Here is a 20,491-nt window from a genome sequence, read left to right as displayed (position 1 = left end):
CCTAAAGCAAATAGCAACCAATGAGTTGATAATCCAAGAAAATAGAGAGATTGAGGAAGATGTCACACATAAAATTAGAGTTGGGTGGGTAAAGTGGAATGTGCAATTGAAGTTTTATGTGATTGCCACATACCAATCAAGCTGAAGGGGAAGTTCTACAAGACAACTGTGAGACTAGCTTTGCTTTATGGGGCGGAATGTTGGTCAAAAAACAACATACCCATAGAATGAGTGTAGCTGAGATGACGATATTAAGATGGATGAATAGCAAGACAAGAAGAGTTAGAATTCGAAATGAATATATTCGAGAGAACTATTGGGCCACCAACCATAGCCGGTTCAGGCACCTCTTGACCTCAAATTTAATCCTTAACTGGACCAACATTCTCCAACATAGGCCTCTAAAGATCCCTTGCTCTGCGCTCTATGGAGATGTCCCGAAGAGGGAAGGATCAAACTCAATTTCGATGGGTCCTCTTTGGGCAACCCGAGACCAACATCACACTCATCTCCTACTCCTCCTCCATCAGTGTCACAGACTCCACGGAGGCCGAAGCTAGCGCCCTCTACAACCATTCTTGGGGTCCTTTGCTTTCCAAAGAAGGGGACTCCAAGAATGTCATTGGATGGGCTTCCTAGCAATCCCCCCCCCCCATTGGAGACTTTGGCAAATTTTTACATTCATGATATTTGTAGGCATATGCAAGTCTCTTGGACTCATATCTGGAGGCAGGGCAACTAGGTGGCAGACGACCTAGCTAAGGAGCCACCTTGCAAAAACATTTACCAGTTTTACCTAGCATTGTTGTGCCTTTTATCTTTTTTAGTAGACTGCTTCCTTTCTTGTTATAGTTATAGGGTGCAATTAATGTTCTCTTCAGTGGTCACCTCTCTCGGTGCTTATTTTGCCCCTCGAGGAACTATGTAACCTTTATCTCTTTCAATGCAATGTCAAAAGTATAAAAAAAGATACATTCGGGAGAACTTAAGTGTGGCTCCAATACGCGATAAGATGAGAGAAACTAGACTTAGGTGGGCTGGCCATGGGCAGCGCGATCCCAATACAACACCTGTTAAGAGGTGTGGATTGGTTCCAGTAGTAGGCTCAAAAAGGGCAAGGGTTAGGCCCAAAAGAACATGGTTGAAAGTAGTGAGAAAAGATTTGGGGACTTACAGCCTCAGTGAGGGTATGACCCTTAATAGAGCAAAATGGCAGAGTAATATTTGTGTAGCCAACCCCAAATAGTAGAGAAAAGGCTCTAGTGATAATAATGATGAAATGGCAACCAGTGTGTTTGACATTCCAGTACCACAAAAACATAGAAACTCAGGCAGAAGCCTAGAAGAATCACAGAAGTGTTTTGATAGATTTGCACATGGTCAATTTTTTTCAAGGATGCAGGTCACTTTTTGAAAGATAAAATGAATTTCAACTTCATGAGTGAAAATTTTGATTAAAAAGAAACAAAAAGATAAAAGTTATTCAGGTTAATGATTTTCATGGCAATCAGATTGACCAGAAGCATATTCATTCTGAAAAGTTCAAATCCAAATATAGGATCATCAATGCCGATTACTGCAGCTCAGGCAGTGTCTCATCATATTCAGCACATAGCCATATACCTTACATAGTCTGAATCGCAGTACACAAAAAATACCTTGGTTACAGATAAGTAGGAATCCGCTAGGCCGGTATACTTTCCAACCATGGCAATTTTTACCTACAAGAAGAGCACCTCCATTACTTCTCTGCATAGGTACTAGGAAAGAACATCTTAAAGAACAAACAAATGCCAGATAGTACTAACTGTGTCAGTGAGATTATCATAGGTTTCTGCCCTCTCAGTCCACTCCTGCAAACAAGGGGGTCTCGAAATGCTGCAGCAGAATCTCATTTATAATTTTTAAGCTCCAAAATAATTATTCATATTCCAGAAAGTAATGAATATATAGAAACTCACATTTGAAAATTCAATTGTTTCAAGATGGCCTCATGAGCATTTTGACTCTGGAAACGTAATCAGTAGAATTCAGTTAAAGCAAACCTGCCATTCATACACAAAAGTAAGAAAAACTTAGGTTTAATGTGCCATTGCACTCACCTGGAGTAGAAGAGGGACATGCCAAATGTTTGGAACATCATGGATATTAAGAATGTTGCCAGCCTATTAAAAGAAACAAAATTTGCAATCTGAGTACCTAAATGTAATACAGGAAAACAAGAGAGAGAGAGAGAGAGAGAGAGAGAGAGAGACGTCTAACATGCAGCAATCCCAGTAGAGACACCTACAGGAACATGACAAAACAGTGAAAGTTTTTCCTTCGTACTTTGCAGCAACGGCTGAAATAGCAACCATGAAATAAACATAAGTGATTCTCATCAAATTGCCAAATTCAGGCAATAGCATATCCAAAATGCAAGCGGATGAATAATATGCTAGTATTGAAAAAGCAATCTCAGAAGACATTTAAGACTTGAAATACAGTAAAACCAAACCAACATCACAACAAGATATTATACAACAGGAAACAAATAAAAATAGGTTAATGAGGAACTCATACATATAACAAGTACCTTAACATGACTAAAAGCAATAAATGATTTACAAAAACAGACAATAGCCAATTGACATGCTTGGGAGGGAAAACTTTTTGACCAACGAAGCCAATAAAAAAATGAAGACAAAGAAGCGAAGAACATAGAACCAAAATCTTCAAACAATAATTATTCTTGCGGGGGTCACATAGATTGTGTATAAAAACTACATCATGGCTTGTTTCTTTTTTTTTTGATGGAACATAGACGAGGTTACTGCAATCTTCCAAAAAAGTAAGAGTGGATCAAAGAATATGCATTTTTCAATCACGGACTTTTATTGATGAATACAGAAACACAATAACCAGCAAATGGTACAATGTCAGGGGTAGGCTACGATGATGGATAAAAGTAATTTGTGTTACTTGTTTCCCTTGGGGCCCAAACTTAATTAGTTGAATCAGGAGTTAGGCTCTGGGCCCAATTATCGCTGAAAGTTTGGTAAACTTCTGATGTTGTAGCTTGGCAAGAAAGAAGAGGAAGAGAAAGAAAAAGAACACATGTATTTAGTACGGAAAAGTGTTCCATGAGTTAGTGGGTGCAAGAGTGCGCTGACTTACAAATGTCCATTCTAAAGATGGAGGTTATGTAAAGTGTATAGTCCATAAATAAATATGCACGATGCACATAAAACTACCAAAAATATATTTTTCAATTTAAAAGTCTAATTTTCTTTTCACATTTGTTATCATCTTTGCCTAGATTATGAATCTACAAAAAAAATAGATAAAAAATCCATCTTTAAAGTGGATTTTAGAAGGGGGGGGGGGGGGGGTGGATATGTACATATGAGTCCGCCGACTCATAGAAACTCTATCCATTTAACAATTTTATTGAGAAAAAACTATTCATTAGAAGTCAAAGCACCAAATCTGTTTCGGCAAAACTAAGTTACCTTTGCAGAGCGGCATGCTAGCAGATGGGGAGTCAAGCCCAATGCCCGTAATTCTCTGACACTATGTTGTGTGGGCTTTGTTTTCTACAAGCAAGTGGCACAATAAAGATTATAGTATAAGAGTCTTGATTCTCTTGAATGGCTAGGGACTGTAAAGCATCACACGTGCTTAGTAATTCTCTGACGGTATTGTAGAAAACTAAAAACAAATAAAAAATAGAAAAAAAGAAAAATAAAAAAAGATTGAAGATAAAATAGTTACTTGTTCACCAACGACACCCAGAACAGGTACAAGGCTCACATGAATGATGCAAAAGTTGTCTTGACCTGAAAATAAAGAGTAACTAACCTCTATTATCGAACATTTAATATGGCCAATCATGCCACTGTTCAATAACATTATAATACAGATGCACTTTCTGATTTGAAGATTTAAACACACACAATTTATATAAAACCTCAGGTTGATCAGCCAATAGCCATAGAATATATTCATTTCATTTTGAAAAACAAACAGCACCGAAAAGTGACCTAGGCAGAAAATTTCGACATTTTTGCTGACATTTTTGTACAAACATACCAACTGAGAAGTTGGATATCTTGACAATGGCTAAGTTGAACATTTTTGCTCAATAGTGGAAACAGTAAACTTTTCTTTTTCTTTTTGTTTTTTGTAAAAAAAGAGAAGGTAGAAAGTGTGCATAAGGAGAAGATTTCCTGAGAAAGTAGTAAAAGGTTAACTCTTTTTTTTGTTTATAGGTGTAGTAAAAAGCTAACACTTCATAGTGATATTATCAGAAAGAGTACAGGCTCACCTACAGAATATGATAACTGCCGCAAGGCCTCAATAAATGGCATGGATTCAATGTCACCTGAGAGTATAAAGGTCTTAGTGTTATGAGCAGTTGAAGAATCATACAATATACCTTAAATAGTATAGTCGTTGAAAGTTCAAACAAAATATTGGGCAACAAGTTAAAAATTTTCTAGCCTTTACCTACAGTTCCTCCCAACTCAATAACACAAACATCGGCTGGACCATCTTTGCCATCAACAGGAATAATGGAAACTGATTGAATCCAATCCTTTATGGCATCTGTGATGTGTGGAACTACCTGGATGCCACAGAAAGTACTCATAAGATTCTCTCCCCTTTTTTGTGTATATTTGAAATAGTAATAGCAATTGTTATTTCTTCATGGGCAGTTAGCAAAAACTTCTATGTAAGGTAATATGGTGGGTCCACTTCACCTGAACAGTCTTTCCAAGATAATCACCCTTCCTCTCTTTGTCGATAACAGACTAAAGGCAGTAAAATCATACATGTTAGCAAGAAAGACACTTTCATAAGAAATATCTATTATTCACTTTAGAATAATTAGCCATATAGCATATGTATGAATGAAAATGCCAGCACCTGATAGATCTTTCCTGTGGTAATGTTGTTATCTCGAGTAAGTGTTACATCCAAGAAACGTTCATAATTTCCAAGATCCAGATCAACCTTTAAACATATAAATAATAGGCTAGTTAGAGGGAACTACATGAACACAAAGATGAAAAGAAGGATAAACACAATGGTTACACCCCAAAATGAGGGGAACATATACATAATTGATGCAGGACAAGATGCTTCTGATTTTTTAATTTTTTTCTTATTGAATTTTATGGATGTATTTTTTAAGGTTTTAGGATTTACGTTTAGGGGCCGTTTGGGTGCTTGAAAATGTATTGTCTGTGAAATACATTACTGTCGTAATACATTACCGCCGCAACATATTATTTGGAAATAGATTGTTGTTGTTTGAGTAGCATCTAGACGCAATCTGGGAAATACATTCCTATTGTTTGGCTACATCTAGAAGAAATCCGGGAAATGCATTACTATCTTTTTATTTTTATTGCTCAAATATTGCTCAAATATTGATTTGACGACTAAATCTAAATTTCTTAAGCTTAGAAGATATCAATGTGGCATAACGATTCATAAATTATTCGTTATTATAATTAGCAAAACCAACTCCTAACAACCAATGTTGTCAGATTCGCTTCAGAGTCTTCTTTTGTTTGGTGAGAAAAATGAAGCAATTCGGTGCTTCGAATGATTGGGGGGAAAACTTCAGAATTTTCTTAAATTTAATATAAATAAAATAGATATTTATATATAAAAAAATAAAAATAATATAAAAATTAAAAATAAACATTTCCAAAAAAAACTTTTATATAGATATTTCTTTGCTTCGGTCGAATCAGATCGAATCTAACCAAAACAGCCCGAATTTGTACGAAGCGACAGCACCAGGCGTCACTTCGCTTCTATCTAGGCCTAAAATCCAAAGGCTTCAGCCTCTTCGGCCGAAGCAAAGTGAATTTGACAACATTGCTACCAGCAGAAAAAATAAATAAAAGATATTAGCTTCTATTAAAATTGCATTTCATATTTCTTGAAATATGCAAGAATGGCTTTGAAAAAACATAGGACTTCAAATGACGTGTAAGAAAAACACTAAAAAAAATGACTTGTAAGAAAAAAAATAAAAAATATAATATCTTGGAATATGTAAGAATGGACCATTTGCAAGAATGGACCTACCTTTACAAGAATGTAACGTCTTTTAAACAAACTTCAAATGACTTCAATGGATTTAATAGATGCATACAGCTCCGACATGGAATTGATTACCCGTCACTCCTTGTAATCCATTCTCATCCATTTATGTGGAAAATGCATTTCATGATTTTCACTGTAATTCGTTTCATTTCAAGCCTATCTTTTGCGTACCCAAACGGTGAAGATTAGCTATGTTTACGCTCCGATCTACACCGATCTTTGGGATGAGATTTGCTCAAATTTTAGCAAAAATTGCGTTATTTTTTAAAAGGTAGAGAGAGTGGGGTCGCTTGAATTATGGGTCAAAAAAAATCCCAAATCTATACAAATCCGGTCTTTTTTTAAGTCCACTGGCAGTGTCAGCTCCAAATCCATATTTTGACCTAAAAAAGGCTTTTAAATTTAATTAAATCTAATAATACATTAAATTCCAAAATAAATAAATAAAATAGAGAACTAAATGAAGAAAAAAAAAATAAATTAAGCAAAAAAACATATACTTACCTTTAGGGACCCGAAACCTGAAGTTTCAGTCTTGGATCAAACAACTCTTCCGATTTACACCATCTCCTTTTTTGGATGCCTTTACTTGCGGGAATTGGTAGATCTAAGGTTCTTTGAACTAGATCTAGGGGGTTCTTAAGGCATAGGGAAAAGCTGCGAATATTAGGTAGGGTCTACCTAGGCATTTCTTGGGATTTATTGAGATTGGAGAAGAAATTCCTTAGTTTTCTAAAGGTTTTAGGATTTCCAAAGGTTGAACATGAATTCTGGGATTTTTTGTGCTTTGTTGGGATTTTCCAAGGGTTTTTCCTATTTTTTGGGTATTTTAGGCTATTTTTCGGGAATTTCTAAGGGATTTCTTGATCACCTTTTTTTTATTATTATGGAGGGGGAATTTATAGGACGTAATTAGTGATTTTTTCTTGATTTTTTAGGAACTTTTTGGAGTTTTTGGAATTATCTTGAAGTTTTAGCCTTATCTAATTAAAGAAAACGTGTTTACTGCGTCATCGGGTCGTGTCTGGGCTTACCGGGTCTCATCACAACCCCGCCCGTGGCTTGATACTTGGGTCTCATAGGCACTAAATTACCATTTGTTAAATCTTTTTATCCGTAAAACCAATTCAGGCGATTCTTGAACCATTGGAAAGCTCTCGGGCTCTACTTCAAGTTGGGATAGGTTTTGGGCACTTTTAGGACAATTGTGTTGGGTCTAGATTGTCTATGATCTGCTAGGGTTTTTGTGGTCCTTCGGGCTCATAATCGAGGTTTTTAGGAGTTCCCTTAGCCATGATTTCGAGAGGGTGTCTACAGTTGCCCCTCTTTGGCATTCACTTGGGGCACCCGGTGAATGCCAAAGAAGTAGACACCTGAAACACGGTGGGAATGAAAATGTTTTTCAAGGGATCATTCTTTTGAATAACCAGCACCCTTTGGGTGGGCGATATGCCAATGGATGTTTTTGATCCGTAAGACATAGAACTGGCACTGCTATCTTTGAGTCAACAGGAACCGTGTTATCTTTGAGCCGGTGACACTCCTTGTTGTAGTCACTCCATTGCTACCTGGGAAGCTGCCAGTGTAGTCATCTTTGACTTTAGACCTTTTTCTTGGGGTCTAGTTCTCCAATCGAATGGGATTTTGATTTAGAAGAAATGATGGGATGATGAATTTCTGGATAATTGAACTTCTTGTTCCCCTTCGATTCTGATTCTTGGGGTCCACCATGCTTTTAAAATGCGACCGCATCGCCGCATCATGCGGGATGCACTCGCATCCGCATCAGAAGCAGGCGCAAATGCGCTTTTGACAGAGGCGGCCACATATGCACCGCATCAGGCCACATCATAGCCGCATCCCACCGCTGCAATGTCCGCCAAAAAAAAATTTGTTTTGCCCCTTGGGGAGGGCAAAATGGTCTTTTTGACCATCCAAATGTTAAGGAAACTGTTTGGGGGGGATATTAGGGGCCTTAAACAAAGATTTTCGACCACTTTTGTGGCTTTTTTTGCATCAAATCGAGGGAAAAAACAATTTACGCAGAAATGTTTTTTAATCGAAATCTTCGATTTGGAGGTTGTTTGATACTTGATGTTCATTGGATGCCTTTGATTGTTGATTTGGAGATGTTAGGGTGAATTTGTGATAAGAAATCGAGCAATGATTCACAGAGTCGGTAAATTTTTTTTCCTTCTTGTACAATATTACTATTATACATATTTTTGGGGCAATGTCTTCTTCCCAATCTTCTAGCAATAAGGATCCGACTTGGAAATATGCTAAACTAAAAAATCCCAAAGATAGAAATTGTGTGATATGCTTGCTCTAAGGAAATACTTATATGGGTGGTATTTTTCGACAAAAAAAGCATTTAGCTGGAATTTCTAGGAATGTAAGAGCATGCTCACAAGCTACAGATTATATAAAAAAGGAGACTAGAGAATATTTTGATAGATTGAAAAAAGATAAAGAGAAAAAAAAAATGAAAAGAAAAAAATTACTTTATGATATGCTATTATTTAATGATGATGTTGATGATGATGATGATGATTACTCATACTCCAACATCAAGAGAGAGGGTTATAAATATTGGTGGTAGTGTTGACTGAAGAACACCTCTCTCCAAGGGGCCAATGGATGTTTTTTTCACCCCTAACTAGAAATTGTGGTTTAGGAGAGAAAGAAAAAAACAAAACAAACCACAACTGAAAATAGATATAAGAAAGAGCAGAGAAAGTCGGTATGTAAGTGGATTGCAAAGTAGATTTACATGGCCGGCATTCCTTTTAATACTATAACTCTAAATAGTTTTGCATGTATGGTCCAGGCAATTGGGTAATATGGCCCAGGACTTGTTCCTCATTCACTACATGAGGTTAATGAGCCCTTGTTGAAGGATGTTGTATTTAATGTGAATAAAATTTTGATTTCTCAGAGAGAAGGGTGGGAGAAATATGAGGCCACTGTTATGTGTGATGGTTATCCGATGGGAAATCAAGGTCATTCATTAATTTTTTGGTTAACTGCCCAACAGGTACTTTTTTTGTTAAGTTTGTTGATGCATCAGACAAGTCACATGATGCTACATACTTATGTGCTTTTATGGACGAGATTGTCGAGTTTGTTGGAGGGCAAAATGTGGTACAAATTGTCACTGACAATGGTGCCAATTACGCTGCAGCTGGGCATTTATTGACTTTGAAAATGACGCATATGTTTTGGACTCCTTGCGCAACTCACTGTGTTAATCTTATGCTTAAGGAAACGGGTACAACATCTTTATTTAGTGGGGTGTTTCAAGAGCTATGTTTGTTGTTCGATTTATTTACAATCACACCATAGTCCTAAGCATAATGAGGTCTTTTACAAAGAAGAGAGAATTAGTAAGACCGGGTATCACTAGATTTGCTACGTCATTTCTCACTCTTCGAAGCCTAGCCAAGCAAAAAAGTGCCTTGAGGACTATGTTTGCTTTACAGCAATGGAGTCAAAGCAAATGGTCAAAGCATAAGGATGGGAGAAAGGCTGAAAAAATTATTCTAAATACATCTTTTTGGAGTCAAATAATTTTTGCATTGGAGGTGTCTCGCCCTTTAGTGAGAGTGCTCTGACTGGTTGATGGAGATGCGAAGCCCGCCATGGGCTACATACATGAGGCAATGACTAGGGCAAGAGCTGAAATAAATGATGTTTTAAAGGATGATGAAACTATGCGTAAGGCTATACTTGAAATTATTGATAGGAGATGAAATACCTAGCTTCACAGGCACCTCCATTAAGCCGGTTACTTTCTAAACCCATCTCTTCACTGCAAGCACCCATCCATTGAGTCAAATCGTGTAATAAATGGTGGGTTCTTAGTTGTGCTTGAGAGGTTGGTGCCTGACAGAGATATCCAGGATGAGATCCAGAGCCATGAATTGATTAAGTTCAAGTTAGCCTTGGGAAACTTTGGGAAAGATATTACTACTCGAAATAGGGACACTACAGATCCAGGTAAATGCCAAAAGTAACCTTACTTGTCTCTGACTTTATGTGTAGTTCCATTGTTTATTTGTTTATCTATAATCTAAATTATAAATTATTATACAGCAATATGGTGGGCATTATATGGAAACGAGACACCAAATCTACAGCGTCTCGCTATTCGAGTGTTGAATCTCACATGTAGCTCATCTGGTTGTTAACGCAATTGGAGTGCATTTGAGATTTTAAGTCCTTTACTCCTTATTCCTTAATCCCTATTTCTTGAATTTCAATTTTCTAATCTAAATTTCTAAAATCCAATTTGTCTAATTTCAATTTTCTACCACAGCTCCATACAAAAAAAAGAAATAGGTTGAAGCAAAAAAAGTTGAATGATTTGGTTTATGTGCGGTATAATGAGCGGCTTAGGGAGAGGTATGAAAATCGCATGAAGCTCAACCCTATTCAATTGTATGAAGCTGATGGTGATTCAACAAGTGAGTGGACCATCGATCCAAGACAAGAGCATGTGTTTGGGGGTGAGGATCTTATATGGCTTGATGTCGAGCTAGCAACAAGGGCTGATGAAGAAGATCGACCTAACACTAGAGCACAAAGAAGTAGAAGAGCTGCTAAGTCTAGTCACACTCGCACATTAGCTTCAGAGGTTGAGGAGGAGGAAGCTGACTCAAGGAGACCGAAGAAGAAGAATACATGGAGGCCGTCGAGGATGATATTGATGCACATGATGACTCTCAAGATGATTTCTCGTATTGATATTTGAAAAATTAACTTCAAATTTCAAAATCGACTCTCAAAATGAATGATTATATTATATAAAGTTATTAACTATTAACTCTTCTTGAGCTTGACTTTTGGTTTGTAAAATCACTATTTGGTGCTTATGGTTGTTTATGGTTGTGCTTATGGTTGCTGATGGTTGTGCTTTTGTGCTTATGGTTGAATCTCCGACAGCTAATAATTTGGTGGCGACAGACGCATCATATCCAAGCCTCCATGAAACTCCTTCGTTTTTTAAAACATTTTATAAGGTTTTGAAGATAGATTGAATTTTGAGACAAAAACATAATTTCAGGCTACGTTTTAACAAAGAAATTAAGGTTTTTGAAAACTCACGAAATACAGGGGAAATTTGAAGATGGATGAGAAATTTTGAAAAACAAGTTTTGATAAGCAGTTTAGGCTCATGCTACCATGGAGCTCCCTCTTCTTCTTCCTCCTTTTTTCTTTTTTTTTTTGTTTTTTTCGACGTGATCTTGTCGAGCCTCTACTTGGGACTTTCAAGAAGAGGAATCACTAAGTACTTCCTCATCTTCCAATCTTGGCTCTTATGTCATAATTTAAGGAACAATTTTTCTTATTTTCCTAGTAAACCGGTGTCTTGGATAATATGGGATGCTACTTTAGAGTGCTCATCATAACCTTGGACTTCCAATTTCGTTCCTCCACTAGCACTCCTTTGAAGTTCAGATAGTCGATGCTTTTCAGGTTTTACTTGGACTGATGTCGTACTTAGCAAATTCTAACTTGAGAAGAGAAGAATTTCTGGAGATTTTGGAGAAGAGACGAAAAGATAGAGAAGTTCTATTTTTCCATCACCTCGGGGTCCTTTTTAGGTGTTCAGTACGGCGGCCTTTTTTCTAATGCTTGGGTTGCCTTTAGGATTTTCGGCCCAACGGATTTTTCTTTTCCTACCCCTAGGATCCCTTTCAAGTGTTCAGCCCAGTGGCTCTTTTTTCCAACGCTCGATATTCCTTTCGATTTTTCATCTCGGTGGAATTTCTTTCTTTTCTTTTTTCCTCTGCTGCTAGTGTCCCTTTCGGTGTTCAGCCCAATGGCTTTTTTTTCAACGCTCGAGATTCCTTTTGATTTTTCATCTCGACGGAATTTCTTTTTTTTTTGTCTTTCTTTTGAAGAAGATGAAGAAATAGGAAGAGTACAAGAGTCAGAGGCATTTTTTCCGTCTTGTGGCACTTCGTCCTAAAAAATAGATAAAAACTCGATCATTCTTCCTTCTCCAAGTGGCAAGGAGGTCCTAGTCTGGGTTATCCTTAGATTTGCCCTAGTTGGTATCTGATACTTCCCTGACAAAGGTTGTCGAATTCTTATAGAATCTTTCCTCCTTGGATTGCTTCACTTAAGCCTTGATCTTTAGACTCAGAGTCACTCTCACCCCACGCCTTTTCGGTAATCTTTTTCAATCGGAATTCCATTTTGCTCTTTAGGAGTATATCGCTTCAAGGCTTGTTGAGAGTTATGGGATAAGGAGTGGGCCTCACCGGTTGCCCCCGTTTTATTTTCATCATCAAGCGAGGGTACCCTTATCAATGGTTTGACGGGGCACCCCTGTAGGGTCTTCTTTTTGAGATCCTTTCCCTTGAGGGAATAACATGATTTGATCTTCAGCCCCTATATGCGGCTTATTAAGAAAATCCTGTAAAAGTGGCCCAGGTGGTCCCCTTAGAACTTCTCGGAGTTTGATTTCTTTTAACTCTTGTAGAGATGTTGAATCTTCAAGAATGATCAAATTTGGATCCCTCGCTTCTTTGGTGTTGATTGCTAGATCAATCTTAGAGATTGGTGTAATCGAATGCTCTAAGCTCAGTTCTTCATCCCAAATAGGTTGGTCTGCCAAGATGTCAAGTGAAGGTGGCCCAGGTGGGCCTCTTAGGATCTCTAGAGGTTCAAGTTCTTTCATCCATTCTTGAGGGGATGGATATTCTTTTGGATTCACATTAGGGAATAGTTCAGCAGAATCCTCTAGGCTTGACTCTTTGTTTCTTTGTGCATTGCACTGTCGAGATTAAGACATTCCTCACAAAAGTAGTCTTCGGAGTCCCTAGCTTCAGGATCTCGATAGAGCTCATTGATGACTTAAGCCTCCCGTGGATCATCCACTGCACTTATTTGAAAGATGGGATCAATTAGGCCATTTCCTTTTGTGGTGACATGTATCACAAGGATGTCCTGAACTTTTTGTGGGCTTGTTTCTTCAACCGAAATCGAGATTTTTCTTGTACTTTCCTCATTTTCTTGAGTTTCAAAATTATGGCTACAATTACTCTCCTCAATTTTAATTTGAGATTCTATAGCCTCAAGATTTAGATCATTTACCTGTTATCTAGGATAGGGGTGTCTTGAGCCTTCTGCAAGTTTGTTCCTTCCACTTCAATTGGAACTTCTCGTGGGGAAGTTTGCTCTTTCATTCTCTCTTGGATCATGGTCCTTGTGCTAAGGCAATCCTTGGCATTTTCTTTATGAAATACTCTAGCCAAAGGGCTTTGAGTATGTTCATGCTCATTTGGTATTTTTTTTATAAGGTGGATAATTTGGTCCCTTTGTGTCGTCATATTCTCAACTATTATTGAGGCTGCTGGAATTGTTTCCTCCTTTTGTGGGTTGGACTTCTCTAATTCTATGGGAGCTCTCCATGAAATAGACATAGAGTTAAGACAATTCTCATCATTTGGTTTCTGAAATTCCTTAATAACATAGGCCACTCTACCATTTCGGTCTTCATTTTCACGGCGGTTTCTTCCTGTGCCCCAAGACCATATTGGATGATTTTCAAGGTTGAGCATGGATTTCGACTCGTCGATCTTTATCAGGTTGATACCAGCTAGGACTTCTTCAACTTTATCAGTCCTATCATCTGATATTACCCTGGTTTGCTTTGAGTAAGCCCCATCTATGTCCTTAAATGATCGGCTTCACATTATTCAATTGTCATCTCTTCAGAGTTACATTTAGATGAATCCACATTGTAGTCGGGCTTTTGTTCCATCATGACTTCATCTAGCCCTTGCCTTAACGTGGTTTCCTCGGGCTCTTGCCCCAACATCACTGGTGACCGATCTCGGGCCCTTTCCTTTGCTCTCTCAGAATGTGAAACCATTTCTAACATTGAGTCAAACGAGAAAGGCCGAATGTTTTTACTGAGGTAGAATTTATACTCAGGGGGAAGCATTTTCTATGGCCATACTGATCTTAGAGGCTTCAGAAAGCGAGCAATCAATGACTTATGATGCAGCCTCTCTAAATCTTTGGACAAAGTCAGTGAACAACTCGTCATGATTTTGTCTGGTGGAGACCAATTCGCCAAGGGTCATTGATCTCTTTCTGGTCCCGCGATATTTCTCAACAAAACGTTGAAACAACTCATCGGGAGTTTGATTCTGGTATTTCGTAACTACTTCCTAGAACCACATTAAAGGTTCTCCAGAGAGAGTGTATTGAAACATAGCCTTGAGACGATGAGGTTTCTCTTCAAGTGCAAGAACAATCAATAGGTAAGTGATGATGTGATTTACAAGATGACCTTTCCCGTTGAACTTGTTTTCAAACTGAGGGAATTCGAAACCCGGAGGAAGAGGTTCGACTTTCTCAAGAACATCCTTGACGTAAGATCTTGGAGGAAGTATATTTGGAACTCCAATATTAGTCAGGGTCTCTTTCAATGTGGTTAGTTCGCCATTCAGTTCGGCGAGCTCAACTGACTCAGGGGTTTTGACCTCAAAAGTCTGTTGGGTGCCTAGAACTGATAGCATAATTTGTGGTACAAGAGATGCAGTTGATATGGGCTGCAACAGATTAGAGGCAGGCTGAATCTGCGAGATGGCTGGATCCAGATAGAGAGGTGGTGCATACATAGGGGCTAGTTGACAGGATATCCCAGGTAAAGATGGCTGGAGGCTAGAGATGCAGCCGGAGGGTATAGAGCCGACAGATATGGCTGACTTGGAGTATACTAAGTTAGAACAGGGGTTGAATAGGCCGCCTGCGAATAATGGTGTGGGACCAAGGTGGCTTGAAGAGGCTACGCCGGTGGGTAACTGACTATACATGAAATGAGGAGGGTCAGGTCTTAAGTGAATATGGGATGGACGGTCCTGTGGTCGAGCCGATTCTATGAAAGGTGGAGGACGAGAAGATTGGCGGTGCCGGCTCTCCAACGGGGTAGAACTCACATGACTTTGTTGTTCAGGGGCTAGAGAGGTCCCATGACTCTGACCTGACTGATGACTCGACACACTAGGAGGGGCGTGTGACTCAACAAGGGCAGCACGCCTCAAGAAAGCCTTGACCTCGTGTAAGTTCTTAAAACACTCGATTGGAAGAGACTCGTAATCCATAGAATTGGACAAGGGTGAACTTTGAGGAATAGAGGCATGGCTTAAAGAACTCTTGGGTTTAGGTGAAAATATCTTACTCTCTCGTTTTCCTTGGTGGTTAACCTTGCTTGGGCCCTGACTTAATCTTCGGCAGTACTCTAAGTCTAACAGGTTAGCCTGCCTGATGAGCTCATCATCTGGGTTGCTCTGGACCTTACTGGGTTGGTGGCCCCTAGAATGGGTCTTTTGAGGAGGTGGGTAGTATGCCCCTAATTGGGCAGCATCAACTCTAGGTTTTGACATAGAAGGGTAGTGTGCCCCTAGTTGGGCAATGTAACCCTTAGACTTGGACATTTGTGGTAGCTTCACCCCTGATTGAGTTGCATCTTTCTTAGACCTAGACTTAGAAGATGAAGGTGGGTTCAACCCTGGTTCTTTAGTCTCAGGTCGAATGCCCAGACTATTTTGAGTAGCTCGAGCCAGGCAGACTTGCTAGACTATACGGCCTGGCTGGACTACCGATGGGCTAGCTAGGCTTAGCCCTGAGTGTGGGATTATGGACCCACTAAAACTCGATATTGACTGACTTGAGACAGAGTAGACCCAAGGAACTGAGCCATAAGATTTTGTAGGTCTTGTCATCCAAAGGGGTCTAGACTATGCAGTAGACATACTGAGCACCATAAACTATGGACATAACTACAAGACTCTGCAAAAAAATCTCTTCTTTTTTTTTTAATATTACCCCCCCTTTGTTTTTCAATCTATCTAAGAAATATGTATTTTAAAAAATGAGATAAAGATGGTTCTAAAAGAAAAAGATTTTTTTTTCTAAAAAAAAAGATAAAGTCAAGAAATTTCTAAGTTATGCAGATAAATAAGGCTGAAAAGCAACATATAAGATAAAAAAAAAAATGAGATCTATTTCTAATCTAAATAGGTAAAGCAGAGAAAGCCTAGATCTATCTTCTATTTTTTTCCTTTTTTTTTTTAAACAAAATTATTTTATCAAAAGAGATAAAGATTCTTTTTTTTTTTTTAGAAAAGCTTTTTAAAAGATAAAAATGCATATAAAGAAGTTAAGTATGATCTAAAGAAGATGAAAGATGATACTAAAGAAGATAAAGCTGCTTCAAAAGACGATTAAGACACTTCTAAAAAAGCTCAAGATGATTTAAAACATGATAAAGAATATTCTAAAGAAGATAAAGACAAAGATGATCTTAAAGAAGAAAAAGATGATCTAAAGATGATGAGCATGAATGAAAGAAGATCAAAAAAACATAATCAAGATGGATCTAACGATGATAAAGAATAACATATAAAATGACAAGGATTGATCTAAAAGATGATCTAACAATGATCTAAAAGGTAAACCTAAAAGATGATCTAAAGATAAAGATAATCAAGATGGATCTAAAAGAAGATAATAAAAATTAATCTACAAGATGATAAAGATTGATCTAAAGATGATCTAAAAGAAAGATCTAAAGATGATCTAAAAGATAGACCTAAAAGATGATCTAAAGATAAAGATGATCAAGATGGATCTAAAAGAAAATCTAAAAAAAGATAATAATGATTGATCTAAAAGATGAATCTAAAAGAAGATAATCTAAAAGATCATAAAGATTGAGAGAAAAAAATATCTTAAATTTTTTATAGAGAGTGAAAAGATAAGATCTATAAATAAAAGATAGAATCTAATAAAAGGAAATCTTTTCAAATCTACTTTGTTTTTCTTCTTTTTAATTTTTTTATTTTTGTTGGAAAAATAAATATCAGAAAAAAAAAAAAAAAAAAAAAAGCTTTTTGAAGTCTAAAATAAGGATCTAAGGCTCAAGGTGCCCAACGGTGGGCGCCAAAATGTTTACACTCTGATCTACGCCGATCTCTGAGATGAAATTTGCTCAAATCTTAACAAAACTAAGTTATTTTTTAAAAGGTAGAGAAAGTGGGGTCGCTTGAATGATGGGCTCAGAAAAAATCCCAGATCTATACAAATCCGGTCTTTTTCTGAGTCTACTAGCAGCGCCAGTTCCAAATCCGTATTTTGACCTAAAAAAAATACTTCTAAATTTAATTAAATCTAATTATAAATTAATTTCCAAAAAAAATAAAATAAAATAAAGAATTAAATGAAGAAAAACAAACTAAATTAAGCAAATAACGATATACTTTTTTGGATGCTTTTGCTTGCTGGAATTGGTAGATCTAAGGTTCTTTGACCTAGATCTAGGGTTCCTAAGGCAGGAGAAAAAACTGTGAATTTTAGGTAGAGTCTACTTAGGCTTTTCTTGGAATTTTTTGGGATTAGAGAAGAATTTCCTTAGTTTTCTAAAAGTTTTGGGATCTCCAAATGTTGAATATGAATTATGGGATTTTCTGTGATTTTTTTGGATTTTTTCTAATTTTTCAACAATTTTCCAAAAAAATTTCGTAACTATTTTTCTACTTTCTAGAATTTTTAAAGGATTTTTTAACATTTTTTTTTTTTTTGTTATGGAGGGGGTATTTATAGGACTTAATTGGAGACTTTTCTTGATTTTTTAGGAAATGTTTTGGATTTTTTTGGATTTATCTTGAAGTTTTAGCCTTATCTAATTAAAAAAAACACGTTTACTGCATCATCAGGCTGCATCTGGGCCTACCGGGCAACATCATGGCTTGGCCCGTGGCTCAATACTTGAGACTAAATTGTCATTTGTTAGATCTTTTTATCCGTAGGTCCGATTCAGACGATTCTTGAACCATTGGAGAGCTCTCGGGCTCTACTTCAAGTTGGGATAGGTTTTGCGCAATTTTGGGACAATTATACTGGGTCTAGGTTAATTAATTCTCTACTTAGGGTTGGTGATTTTTGTGAACCTGCAATAAATGGAAGGGACCGAGGAATGGGGACTCCCATAAATATACCCCGTGATCCCAAAGATGAGTTGATTAAAGACCTTAAAAGGCAAGTTCAGCAGCTTACGCAGTAGTACATGGACATCACTCATGACAAGACGGGGATCTTTCGTCCCATGAAGATGCTGAATTATATCCTTTTCACCATGGTGCTCCACATATGGAGTCAAGTGCTAAGGACAACGACCAAAGGCCTAGATGTGGGAGGCTGGTGTCTAGGGTAATCAAAATAAAGGTTGATATTCCTTATTTTTATTCAGGTTGTAAATTGGAATCTGCCACCAATCTTCGATGCATGCACAGATGACGCGGGCAATGATCTAATTTTTTTTGAAGAACCGAGCGACAACAAGGAAGGTGGCATTGGTCTAGATGAAGATGTATAAGTTTTGGAAGAGGAATTTGCTGATTTGGTCAGCAATTTGGGGAGATGATCATCTCAAAGATGCTCCCATGGTCTATTCTAGAGTTGAGCCAAGGCAATTTCAGCAGAGCTATATGGCTGAATTGATGCAAGTTTAGCTTAGTTCATATGACTGAACTAAGCATATATATCACAGTTATTCCATTTACAAAGAACGACCCTTTCCTCGAGTGTTTCTCATAAGTGTTTAAGAATATATCAATGGACTTTAATTTCAATGGACAATCGTTGTGATTAGTCTAATAACCCACAAGTACTAGAATCATGTTTATAATGCTCGGGTTAAAGAAGATTTTCATCTTAGCCTATTTCAAACTCGAGAAGAGTTTTCTCCAACCAAGGGAGATTGATGCAAGACAAGATAACTCTTGTTTTTAACTTTTTTCTTATTAAATTTTAGGATGCATTTTTTTAAGTTTTCGGATTTACTTTTGAGGTTTTTGAGAAGAGAACCTAGGTTTTTTTTTTTTGGAAGTGTAAGAAAAGCTAGTTTCTTATACTTTGTGAATACGTTTTACATATTTTTGGCGGTAATATTTATCAAAAGGGTTTTCCTCTCAATCAATACAAAAACTCGACAAAACGACTTTGGGAACTACTCTTTGAAGAACAATTTGTAGCAAACAACCAGCATAATACTTAATAACAAAATCTAATGCATCGTTCAATTCAACTCAAGAAAAGAAAGGCCAAAATCTAACCTCTCCACCATCATCAAGAACAAAGACTTCACCATGCTCGAAAGGAGACATGGTTCCAGCATCTGTATTCAAATATGGATCTGAACAACATTCCAGAAAGAACAGAATATCACAACTCGATACAGCAGAACAACAACATCTAGAAGAAGGGTAAATAAGCAGCAACTCAAAAAAAAAATACAAGAAGAATGATAAATGAAGAAAGAGCGAGAGCTAACCTATTTTAATGGAGGTAACACGAAGGCCACATGCTTTAAGCACTACGCCAACACTACTGGCTGTCACACCCTTTCCAAGCCCGCTCACGACTCCCCCTGTTACGAGTACGTACTTCATCCTCTGTCTCTTCTAAGACAGCTCTCTCTCCCTTCTTTCTCTCTCTACTGTTTTGAAACGCTAGAGAGTTCTCTGTCACAGCTGAAGCACGACGGAATGGGTCTCTTTTCCCTCTCTCTCCTCAATTGAATTCTCTCCCGAGGTGAAAAACGAGGCAAATGAATTTCGAGGTTTCTCTCTCTATCTCTATCTCTATCCCGAGGTGAAGAATCTCTCCCGTCGGATGAAGAGGGAAATGGAAACCTGATTCACGGTAATTCGAGGGAAGAAATAAAAAGCTAACCGCAAGCTAGGTTTTAAAAGCGTAGGTTTTTATCTCTTTCAATTTTTAAAAAATTAGGGGGGATTTATTTAAAAAATGAAGAGACCTTCCATAAGATTTAAAAGATCATCATTAAATTTGACATAGATTTCTAAAAAAATTATCATATAAGTAGAGAATTGGACTTTTCTAAAGATCTATACTAAATTTGATGGTGATCATTTTGGGTCTTATTCACATGGGTATGGGAGGGTCTCATAGGATCAGTTCTCATATTATAATTGAACTTAATTTTTGTATATAATATAATTGAACTTAATTTTTGTAATGATAGTTTTATCCTTGTGAACATTATTTGTGAATAGTACTTATGAAATAAACAAAAAACTATAAAAACTGTAAAATTTTAAAAAAAATTAAAAATCCCTAAAAATAAACTCTAAAATTAAAATTAGGAAAAAGTTTATATAAGATTGCAATCTTAAAATGTTGAATTACAAATGCACCTCAAAAATCCATCGGAAAAAGTTGTTTTAATGTTGAAAAATCCTCTAACTAATCATCTTGATATCAAGATGTATGAATATGAAAAAATAAACAAAAATAATGCATCTTGCAACACATTATCTAGACCGTCCATTTTCAAGATTTTCATATG

At 37.2% G+C, this 20,491-nt stretch overlaps 1 protein-coding gene across 10 annotated transcripts in view; it reads right to left on the bottom strand.

The window, feature by feature from the left end:
- LOC18445112 (uncharacterized) overlaps positions 1–19,712 on the bottom strand; it is a 31,884-nt gene extending 12,172 nt beyond the window's left edge. For 7 of the 10 annotated variants that reach the window (XR_016049867.1, XR_016049866.1, XM_088859056.1 and 4 more), the window contains exons 1-13: positions 19,454–19,712; positions 19,236–19,315; positions 4,909–4,995; positions 4,743–4,793; positions 4,489–4,606; positions 4,307–4,363; positions 3,754–3,818; positions 3,492–3,575; positions 2,291–2,341; positions 2,103–2,165; positions 1,962–2,008; positions 1,809–1,878; positions 1,659–1,721 (exon numbers count right to left, since the gene is read on the bottom strand). Coding sequence is in view for 7 of the 10 variants with exons in the window: in XM_088859056.1 (XP_088715182.1) it covers positions 1,659–1,721; positions 1,809–1,878; positions 1,962–2,008; positions 2,103–2,165; positions 2,291–2,341; positions 3,492–3,575; positions 3,754–3,818; positions 4,307–4,363; positions 4,489–4,606; positions 4,743–4,793; positions 4,909–4,995; positions 19,236–19,315; positions 19,454–19,571 (954 nt within the window). In the remaining 3 variants the exon portion in view is untranslated. Of the gene's footprint in view, positions 1–1,658; positions 1,722–1,808; positions 1,879–1,961; positions 2,009–2,102; positions 2,166–2,255; positions 2,342–3,491; positions 3,576–3,753; positions 3,819–4,306; positions 4,364–4,488; positions 4,607–4,742; positions 4,794–4,908; positions 4,996–19,235; positions 19,316–19,453 lie in introns of all 10 variants that reach the window. The other 3 variants (XR_016049869.1, XM_088859057.1, XM_088859058.1) reach the window with 1 other exon arrangement.
- Positions 19,713–20,491: the final 779 nt, after the last annotated feature.

The sequence above is a fragment of the Amborella trichopoda genome, chromosome 2, assembly GCF_054954075.1.
Source record: "Amborella trichopoda isolate Santa Cruz 75 chromosome 2, AtrichopodaSantaCruz75HAP2 v2.0, whole genome shotgun sequence".
Classification (NCBI taxonomy): Eukaryota; Viridiplantae; Streptophyta; class Magnoliopsida; order Amborellales; family Amborellaceae; genus Amborella; species Amborella trichopoda.
Note: the sequence above shows the minus strand (reverse complement) of the source record. Positions and strands in the feature narration are given on the sequence as shown.